Genomic DNA, 10096 nt, shown 5'->3' on the forward strand with positions numbered 1-10096 from the left:
GGAGGGCGGGGCCACATTCTTCTTGTAGCCAATCACATGAGCCGCTCGCTGACTCTCCAGTTACTCTTATCTGATTGGTTCAATAAACACATCACACGCCATTAATCTTCATTTAGTTCAGGATCATTCTTGCTGTGGGAATGGTACTTTTAACATGCACATACAGTAAAAGAAAATAATTAAAAAATAACAGCTTAATTAAAACATGCTCCTTTCATAAGCTGTGTTCCTTTAGGCTAGACTCCCATGTGTTCATACTGAATTGTAATGGTACACAACTTATAAAATATCATGTTTTAATTAAGCTGTTATTTTTTAATTATTTTCTTTTACTGTATGTGCATGTTAAAAGTACCATTCCCACAGCAAGAATGATCCTGAACTAAATGAAGATTAATGGCGTGTGATGTGTTTATTGAACCAATCAGATAAGAGTAACTGGAGAGTCAGCGAGCGGCTCATGTGTCATATGTCGCACTGTACAGCCCTGTATATATACACACATATATATACATACATACATACTGTATATACATACATATATATACACACACACAATTATTATGATATTAAACAAATAAAAAGAACAGACTTTTCTCCCACAGTAAACAGAAACTCAGGCAGGTAAGTCAGATGCAAGTGACCCATATTCCTGTCAAACATTTAATGCCACTAGACAACATGGGAACCCTGAGGATCAGTCATAAGGCAGATGGACGAGGTAAACATTTGCCATTTCTTTAAATACTGGTATGACCGATATGCTGGGGAAAAAAGTAAATAAAATTGTTGTGCATTATAAATGTGCACTACACTATTTGAAATTCAATATCAGATTTAAATACAGTCTCCAAATGTTGTTGTTTACATATGAGATACTCTCCAAAATGGTGCCAGGGTGATGCGGAGACAAATTGTTGAATAAAGTCGTTATTTTTGTTTTCTTTGTGCACAAAAAGTATTCTCGTAGCTTCGTAAAATTAGTTGAACCCCTGATGTCACATGGATTATTTTAACAAACTCCTTGCTACGTTTCTGGGCCTTGATCGTGTTAGGATCCTTGCTGTCTATGGGAGGGTCAGAGAGCTCTCGGAATGCATCAAAAATATCTTCATTTGTGTTCCGAAGATGAACGAAGTTTCTTACAGGTTTGGAACGACACGAGGGTGAATAATTAATGACAGAATTTTCATTTTTGGGTGAACTATCCCTTTAACTCCGCTGCTGATTTCCTTGACAAGATTCCGTCTGCGGTTGACTCAAGAGTCCATGCAAGTGGAGGACGAGTCCACAGATGTTTGGCCTCAAACATCTCACATGCTGCAGTCTTATGAAAAGCTGGTCAAGCCAGACAAAAACACATGAAGAAGATGAAGAGATGATGAGCAGGTCATTTTCTGTGAAGCCAAGTGCCTGAATATGCAGTTGTATGTAATTCACTATTTCAATTGTGCAATCCTTAACTAGCATTTTTTAAATACATTTAATAAAAGATACATAAACACTGGAAAACAAAAACTTTTTTTTCAATTTTTTAAGCTATATTCTGAAATAAGTAGTACATTAAAGTTATTTTAATATGAACTTCTTTTCTATTGAAGAGATGTAATTTCTTATTGAAAAATTTCCATGTGTGCTCTTATGTTTTTTTTTGGAAGTGACTTCTAATTACATGTGTGGAACTGATTTTTAATTATTTGATTTATCTAATAAATTCAATTTGTAATTTTGTTAAATTCAAAATCAATAAATAATATTATTTAGTGGTTTATAACAATGAAGTGTGGTTAATCTGTTTTTATTTAAGTCTGTACATTTTTTTTATATGTTTATTTTACATACAAAATATAATACAAGGCAAGATTTGTTTGTATAAATTAAGGCACCAAGACATCCACAGTAACAATTCAACTCAACGACTGATGTGTCCTCTAGTGTTCGCCACTGATAATGGATCAAGTCTTTGTATTTTTCAAATACATCTTTGTAGTGTTTTTTATAGTCCATCAGTGCAGGTCTCGTCGCGTCCTTAATTCCTGAATCCCATCAAATTGTCGCAAATGGAAGCGACTTTCAGTGTGTCGGACCATTGCACGCAAGGCAACAAATCCAAAAAGAGCCTGAAAAAACCCACACAATATTCAGTGTTAAAATAAATTCCTTTAAAACATATTTAAATAATTATAATCTCATATCGATACAGAAATATATATAGATTCATACCTCTGCAAAAACAAATAAGGCCAGTATTATATGAACTCCTCTCTCCAGAGGTTGAATGAGAATAGCGTCATTGAAGAGCTGGAACAGAATCAGGGGAAACTGGAGCAGAAGAGTCAGAAGCCAAAATCCAGCCAATTCTGGAACCTATGCAAAAAAATTATTAGATGATTGGGGGAAATAATCATATTATATTATATACTTTAGGTAAACAAGGTTTATAAAAAGGTTTACCTTCTCTTGCAGATTTCCAACATTGCCCAGGTAGAGTCTGATGGCCTCAATCAGGGTCATTAAAATAAGAATTGTGATCAGGATGAACTTGTAATAATCTGCAAGGGCTGGGTACTAAAAGAAAAAGCTTAATTATTTATTATTAGCAGTAATATCCCAGAATATTAATAAGGTTAAACAGCAATAATCAGTCAGTGATTTCAGACTGAATTGCTTACACATATTAGGTAGAGGAGAATCACCTTTAGTTGTAGCATCACAACCTCGCTGATCCACCAGAAAGGAAAGAACCACATGTTAAAGTAAAGTGACATCTGAAGTGGGAGACTTGATACTACATCCTTATCTGGCGAATAAAGAACATTACAGTGATGAGAAGTTCGACTCATTTTTGCGAATCGGTTCTTTCGAATATTTAGTTTCTTTCGAACAGTTCGTATTTATGTCATCATTGTGTGTCTGTTATTTACATCTTTTGGCTGATTTTTTAAAATGCAAGTTTTAATTAAAGGCACAATACGTACTTTTCGCCACTAGAGGGCGTGTATTCAAAATAAACAAATAGACAAAGGCGTAGTTAGATGACGCTGTGACTGAGTGTGGAATCATGGGAGTTGTCGTCTTCTTCCCCACAGCCGGTGCAATCAAAACGGGACTCGGGCAGAAATCATGTTCATGGATGAGCTAATGATTTATTAATGTAGTAGTATGAAGCAGGGTGAGGCTGAAAGCCGTCGAAGCGTAACGAGGCCGCTGAACTCACTCGCACACACTGCTCAGATTAACCCGGTTTTGCAGTGTATGATGAGGAAGAAGGCAAATGATGTGGGTTTGAATTCTACATTCGTTATAATAAGTAATATGATCTATTTTGCAATCAAGATATGTAAAATTATGGAAGCTAATGTCCGCCACGGAATTAAATTGCGAGTTTAGGCCTATGCCTGACAATTTGGACGTTTCTTTTCAGATTTGCGAGTTAATTCTGACTTTCTTCTCAAAATTGCGAGTTTGTATCTCGTTAATCAGAGTTTTATCTTACAATTTTTCTGAGAAAAACGTCAGAGTTGAAAAAGGTCAAGAGTTGTGAGATATAAACTCAGAATTGCGAAAGAAAAAGTCAGAATTGTGAGATAAAAGTGCTGTGTGTACATTAATGAGGAAAAAAAATTAACTTAAATGATTTTAGCAAATGGCTGCAATATAACAAAGAGTGAAAAATTTAAGGGGGTCTGAATACTTTCCGTACCCACTGTATATTGATGTCCCGTGCCTGCTGGGTAGAAACATACTTCACATGCTACTATCAAGTTTTTGTTTTGTAACATGGCTTTTGTAGTCATTAAGACAGTAAGTCATATATCATAAAATAGCTTTATTTTTTTAATACATTTAAATTGCATTATTTACAGCTATTGCTCTACTCCGTTCAAAGTCTCTTGTGTAACGCCAGCATTAGGAAGTGCAAGGAGACGCCTCTAAGTTTGCTGGGAGTCAGACAAAAGGATATGAGAGAGCCTGAGCAGAGGAACAGGAGAGATGCAGATCTAAGCAAAAACAAAACAACTGGATTGATGTTGTCTAATGAGCACTTTAGCATCATGGAATTCATATTTTAGAAAGTGAATTTAGAATACGTACACGCTGGTGTCACAAAGGCCTCCGCCACTTCCAGTAAAATGTACTGGGGCGTAAGCTGGAAACAGGTCATAGAGAACACATGCAGGACCTTTCCTGATAATGTCTGCTCCACTTGTGGATAATCCTTCCTGTGGATTTCGGAGATCCCTGCCAGTAGTGCTGAGAGAGCTGCACAAGCATGACCCATAGCTGTAGGGAAATGTAGTTTATATAGCCAAATAGTAAAGATGCACTAGGTTTTATTTATATATAAAATTAACATAGAAACTGTTATTATATCATATCACTTTCTCTAATAGTAAGTAATACAGACCCTCTCATCTCTCAATAGTAAGGCAATCTCTGGCCTATCGTAGCCCTCGGACCGAGAGATATGATTGGACGAACATTTTATGGTCCTATGCTTTCCACAGATTATAAATACATTAGATCATGTAACTTAGTGATTGGTATCGGGATGAGAAGACACTTTCAACAAGCATAAGTGGGAATTTCCAATTGCACATGAAGGCAGCATGAGATGAACAAGAAGTTCATTAATTGTAGTTAGGATGCTCACTTATAAATGTGGCTGGTGAGGGCAGTATTTTCTTTGGAGACTGGTAGCAGGTGTTGAGAAGCTCCAGCAGTGGTGCTAAGATCAACACCGGCAGTATACTGATGACCTTCATCACTGCTACAGGCAGGAGAAAGCCATTGCGCTTTAAGTTGGAATGCATCGTCTGCAGATAATAGCCTGATGGGATCTGTTAAAAGACTTGAAATAAAGATATTACTGAAGCTAATTGCTGAACAAAAGTATAGATTTAGCCAAACATACTCACCTGGGTAATGCAAGCTCGATATAAAAGCTGAAGTCCAAAGAGAGGGAAAAGTTTGACTAGGATCTTGACATTTTCCACACTGGTCTCACTGTAACAACCCCCGTTGTTTTCCTTGGCACGGTCTAACCAGTTGGCAACATCTCCGCTTAAATGGCGATAATGGAGGCAGCACATTTTGAGAGAACTGAGGAACACTCCCAGCGTAGTTAGCAAGGAACTGCCTGTTAGTCCACAGACGAAAATTCAAAGTTGTTAAGGAACAGAAATCAGAACAATTGAACAACTGGTAATTATTTTTAAGAGAATTTATCTGTGAAATCATTGGACAAGAGATATATGTATTTCTGTGTATGTGTTATGAATGGCACTGTTACCTTTTTTTGGACGGAAAGTCAGCTTGTTGCGCACCATGTGAATGGCGATGAGAACAGAGGTGAAAGGGATGAGAAAACACAGGTTTTTGGCAACTGACTGCTGAATGTAGGCAATCCTCCAAAAAACAACTGTTGAGTTCAGGTTGACCAGCCAGTAAAACCTGTGGATTATAAACAGCTGCAGCATTTGTACCTATTGTACAATGTGTTTCAAATGTGCACTCAGTAATTTCTTCCTCATTTAAAACCTTTTCATTTCTCAAGAAATACAAAGTACTTTAAAAAAAATAGTGCTTCAGTTATAACCGTAGAAAAGCTATAAGCTTTTCCATGTAAGATTAAAGCTATTTTATCTTACATGGAGCGGGTCACCTCAAGGAGGCCACCATTTTAAGATCACATGATCAAAATATGAAAATAGATTTTAATTATGAAATATAATAGTTTATTTTTAAAAAACAGTTGCCAAATGCACAGGCTTTCTAGCATTAATATTATGCTACTATAGCAACAATTTAGCACAGTCCATTTCACAAACTCACATTTGAATTGTTTCATTTGACACACAAACTTCCCGCGCAACTAAGAATGCAGTTCCACTGAGTAAGCTAAAGCTTTAAAAGCTTTTTTTTTACGTTTAATAGAGGGCTAGATGATCATTTCACTGTAGCTATTGTTTGTTGCTGTTCCAGTTGATCTAACTTACCATTAAATTATGCGTTTGTTAAATGGGCCACAATGATTATGTGTTACATCAGTGAATCGGTCGCAATGAGCATTTTATAGTAGCCTAAAGCATGACAAATTTAAGTACTTCTGGTGGTGGCGGTAACATATTTTCGAATATGTTGGCCTATATTTTGTTTTATGTATTATTATTCAATACTCTGTCATCTCTATTTGCTAAGTAGCTTTTAGTTCACTCAGAACACGTTTTTTCAAACCACAAAAAACTAAAAGCCTCAAACCACATGAATAAGATGCTGGTAGCACAAATCGATAGTGAAAAATGCTACCTATCAGATTGTGCTACCAGCATCTTATTCATGTAGTTTGAGGCTTTTTTTAATGTCCATACCTACCCCTACCTTAAATCTACTTGTTCACACCTACTATATTTACAATGTAAATATATTTTTGGTAGCACAATCTGATAGGTAGCATGTTTCGTCGGTACACCGGCTCTGGCTAAATGCTGCCACTTTATCTCAGTAAACCTGTTTTTAGACACTTTTCCTCTCAAAATGAATGAATCATGGCGAATAGCATTTCTACAATGTAAACTGTAATATTTAGCTTTTTACATCCACACAACTAGGTGTCAGTAGTCTATAAGAACAAGACAACTGCATTTTCTACCAGTGAAACAAAATGCTGTATTGGCATGTAGAGAAAAATCTTTGTTCTGATTATATAATAATGGCCTTTTAGTATCTTACCAGTTGAAGAAGGACATGAGATGGCGTTGATCACAGCCTTGAAGGTGATAGGCTGCCATTGGGCAGAGGATGGCACGGATGCCGCCAATGCCAAGAGCTACAGCAACAAGCCCCGTGTAGAATAGTATGTGTTGCTCGTGAGGCTCAAGTCGATGCACGATATTATGTGTGTTTATATAGAAATCCTCAAAAGGGAATGCGACCACTGGAAGCAAGGCAGTTCCTATAAAAATGGATCTAAAACAGGAAGTCAGTTATCTAGTTTTTATGAACGCTTGATGGCAACTTTACATCCCCTGCGGAAAAGTCCAACAAATTGTTACTAGTCCAGGACCAAACTATCCTAAACCAGTCTGGACCAGCATAAAAATGAGCTAAGTTTGTCATTCAACAGGGTTTGTCATTTAGCAGTGGTTCTTAACCTCTTTTATTCCAAGGTCCTACACATTATTCCATGTAAGGTATCTCTGTAGTACTAATGACAAATCTGCTTGTTTTTAAACTTATTTGAATATATCTGAGTTTCTGTTAATAATTATCTATGATTAATTGTGATTACAGAACTTTTAGGAACTGTATAATCTTTAATAAAAACCAATATATAGAATACATTTGAAAATAAATGTTAAAATGTAAAAATAAGCAAATTTTTGTTTTTTTAATACAAAATAAAAAGGAATTATAATTTTTATTTAGATGTTACACTTTTAAAATAATTTTAATTTTGATATTTTAAAATACACTATGTTCAAATGTTTGGGGTTGGTAAGATTTTTTAAATGTTTTATTTATTTATCATATCTTTTTCAAATAAATGCTGTTCTTTTGAACTTTCTATTAATCAAAGAAATACTAAGCAGCACAACTGTTTTTAACATTGAAAACATATATATTTTGAGCACCAAATCAGCATATTAAAATTATTTCTGAAGACTCATATGACACTAAAGACTGAAGTAGCTGCTAAAAAAATTCACCTTTACCATCACATGAATAAATTACATGTTAAAATATAGTAAAATATCTAAATATATATGATATATATATCAAGCTGTAATAATATTTCACATTTCTGATTTACTGTATTTTCCCAGCAGGCACACAACGTCATAAGACATTTATATTTGGTTGCGACGTCGGGTGACCAAAATTCAATGTAAATTCAACCTCTAATGTCAATGTTAAATTGATGTCCAATACCGACGTCAGCTGACGTTGATATTTTGTTGTTTTTAGGTTGTGTAACCAAAATCCAATGTTAAGTCAACGTCAACCCGATTTTCATTTTCGACCAAAATGCAACGTCTGTCTGACGCATAAAAACATGGAGGTAGTGTCTGTGACGTCACCCTTAGATTTACGAAGAGCGTTTTTGAAGCTCAAAGTGGGCGGAGCAGGCTGTCGCCATCTTAGCAGCGCGTCACTCCCGGATAATCGAAAATGGGGAAAGAGGTGGGAGCAGGCAGCTGAAATCACGCCCACCTAGCTCGACGTGACAGCAGCAGCAATCCACACGTCACTCAAGTGGCCATGCCCTTAATTATGCAGAAATTTAAGGCTTAATATAATTTAAACGGATGGGTCATAAACAAATTCACCCCCCTCACAGTTGTCATGAAGGGCAAAATTAGCTATATAAACCAAAATAATTTTTTTGAACCAGGCTGTAAACGTTTTTTTCTGCTGTAAAGTTGGGCATTTTAACATGGGGAGTCTATGGGATTGACTCCCTTTTGCAGTTGATGAATTACAGTTTAAGTCACTTCCTTGTTGGCTTCACGAGAGAGCAGGAGGTTGCCGCTTGGTCTGACGTCATGTCCAGTGTCAACCTGACCTTACAGAGACGTCCGGTGCCTGCTGGGTTTGATTAAATAAATGCAGTCTCAAAAACATAAAAAAAAATACTACAGACTTGAACAATAGCGTAATTTAAAATGTAAATAGTTTTATTAAATAATTAATAATAACATTTGTCCTCTAGTGGACCCTGGGCCGCTGTTTGAGAACCACTGTCATATATATACCTACCACATAGTTATCCAAACAGAAGATCTCTTCAAATGAAAACGTCGTACAGATACATAATACTCAGCTCTCCAAATGAGTGACAGTCTGTTTCATTAGGCTAAATCCTGAACAAAACAAGTGGCTCTGAGTGTGAGGTAAGTTAGACGCTAAGTATAAATGTTATTTATACGTAGATATACCAAGTCTACCAAGGATTCATTACAGTGGTGACCACTAACCGAAAAAATGAAGTAGCACACAAAAACAGAGAACTGTTGTCCTTCCCAAACACGTCTCAGCAAACCATCCTACAAGAACCGGTGTAAGTACGCTGGCTCCTACAAAGCATGTGTTCACCATGACTGCTTGGTAACTGCTGTATCCCAGCTTGATGGTGCAGAAAAGGATCATATTGCAAACAATCCCAAAGAAGGTGAACCTCTCAAAAAGCTCCACGAAGAGTACCCAAACAATCACCTGCAGCTTCTTACGTGCCTTGCGCGGCTCGCTGACCATCCCACCGGGATATGAAGACATGCAGATCCCATGAGAGAGGTGGCCATCGTGTGTATCAACAGCATCTATGGGCGGCATGCTGCTTCTGGAGATCTTCCTGTGGAAGTGATGTTCAGACAATGCTGGAGCTCAATCTCCATTACTAGAGAGCTGGACTGGCAGTTCCTCACAAACATGTGAAATCTTGCCTAACAACAGAGCCTTTGCCAGCACGCCTAGGTTCACGTTTAGTGTCCTGACTGAGGTTTCTGAATAATGTTTACGCAATGCTTCTCCTCACTAATGTATTGAACTTCATCGGTCTCCGAATCTCATTAAGATGGATGACGTGGCGGCAGCGCGCAGAGCTACTGATGATGAAAGTGGTTTCAGAGATGTGAGACATACTTTTATAATGAATATTTTCGGAGAACCAGCGAAGGATATGCCATACTTGTGGAGAAAAGCAAGTTGAACTGGATTAGGTTTTGAAAACATTGAAATGATCATGAAATATATTCTTTTGTCTTGCAGTTTTATAAGGATTTAAGGATTTTTTTATGAGGCCAGGTTCCAGGTTTTAAAGGGATAGTTCACCCAAAAATGAAAATTCTGTCATTAATTACTCACCCACATATCGTTCCAAACTCGTAAGACCTTCGTGCATCTTCGGAACACAAATTAAAATATTTTTGGTTGAAATCTGAGAGCTCTCTAACCCTCCATAGACGGTCAAGGCCCAGAAACGTAGTAAGGACATCGTTAAAGTTGTCTATTTGACATCAGTGGTTCCACTGTAATTTTATGAAGCTACGAGAAAACTTTTTGTGTGCAAAGAAAACAAAAATGACGTTATTAACAA

The 10096-nt window shown here is 36.8% G+C and overlaps 4 protein-coding genes across 4 annotated transcripts in view; 1 reads left to right on the forward strand and 3 right to left on the reverse strand.

The window, feature by feature from the left end:
* agbl2 (AGBL carboxypeptidase 2) overlaps nucleotides 1–1499 on the forward strand; it is a 30165-nt gene extending 28666 nt beyond the window's left edge. The window contains exons 21-22 of the mRNA XM_016290317.1: nucleotides 606–721; nucleotides 1205–1499. Coding sequence (XP_016145803.1) covers nucleotides 606–721; nucleotides 1205–1365 — 277 coding nt within the window. The 3' untranslated portion in view covers nucleotides 1366–1499. The remainder of the gene's footprint in view (nucleotides 1–605; nucleotides 722–1204) is intronic.
* Nucleotides 1500–1791: 292 nt separating this feature from the next.
* On the reverse strand, nucleotides 1792–2939 carry LOC107598907 (transmembrane protein 17B-like). The gene is made up of 4 exons (XM_016290347.1): nucleotides 2697–2939; nucleotides 2455–2568; nucleotides 2224–2367; nucleotides 1792–2120 (listed from the first exon to the last, which is right to left on the reverse strand). The coding sequence occupies exons 1-4, from the start codon at nucleotides 2841–2843 to the stop codon at nucleotides 2007–2009; spliced, it is 519 nt and encodes a 172-aa protein (XP_016145833.1). The 5' UTR covers nucleotides 2844–2939; the 3' UTR covers nucleotides 1792–2006.
* A 944-nt stretch (nucleotides 2940–3883) lies between these two features.
* LOC107598876 (solute carrier family 15 member 5-like) lies at nucleotides 3884–5136 on the reverse strand. The gene is made up of 4 exons (XM_016290318.1): nucleotides 4920–5136; nucleotides 4655–4841; nucleotides 4096–4284; nucleotides 3884–3972 (listed from the first exon to the last, which is right to left on the reverse strand). Exons 1-4 carry the CDS (start codon nucleotides 5091–5093, stop codon nucleotides 3884–3886), a joined length of 639 nt encoding a protein of 212 aa, XP_016145804.1. The 5' UTR covers nucleotides 5094–5136.
* Nucleotides 5137–5215: 79 nt separating this feature from the next.
* On the reverse strand, nucleotides 5216–9333 carry LOC107598877 (solute carrier family 15 member 5-like). The gene is made up of 4 exons (XM_016290319.1): nucleotides 8979–9333; nucleotides 6733–6955; nucleotides 5294–5454; nucleotides 5216–5229 (listed from the first exon to the last, which is right to left on the reverse strand). The coding sequence occupies exons 1-4, from the start codon at nucleotides 9331–9333 to the stop codon at nucleotides 5216–5218; spliced, it is 753 nt and encodes a 250-aa protein (XP_016145805.1).
* Nucleotides 9334–10096: the final 763 nt, after the last annotated feature.

This window comes from Sinocyclocheilus grahami, unplaced genomic scaffold (genome assembly GCF_001515645.1).
Source record: "Sinocyclocheilus grahami isolate Dianchi unplaced genomic scaffold, SAMN03320097.WGS_v1.1 scaffold257.1, whole genome shotgun sequence".
NCBI lineage: Eukaryota > Metazoa > Chordata > Actinopteri > Cypriniformes > Cyprinidae > Sinocyclocheilus > Sinocyclocheilus grahami.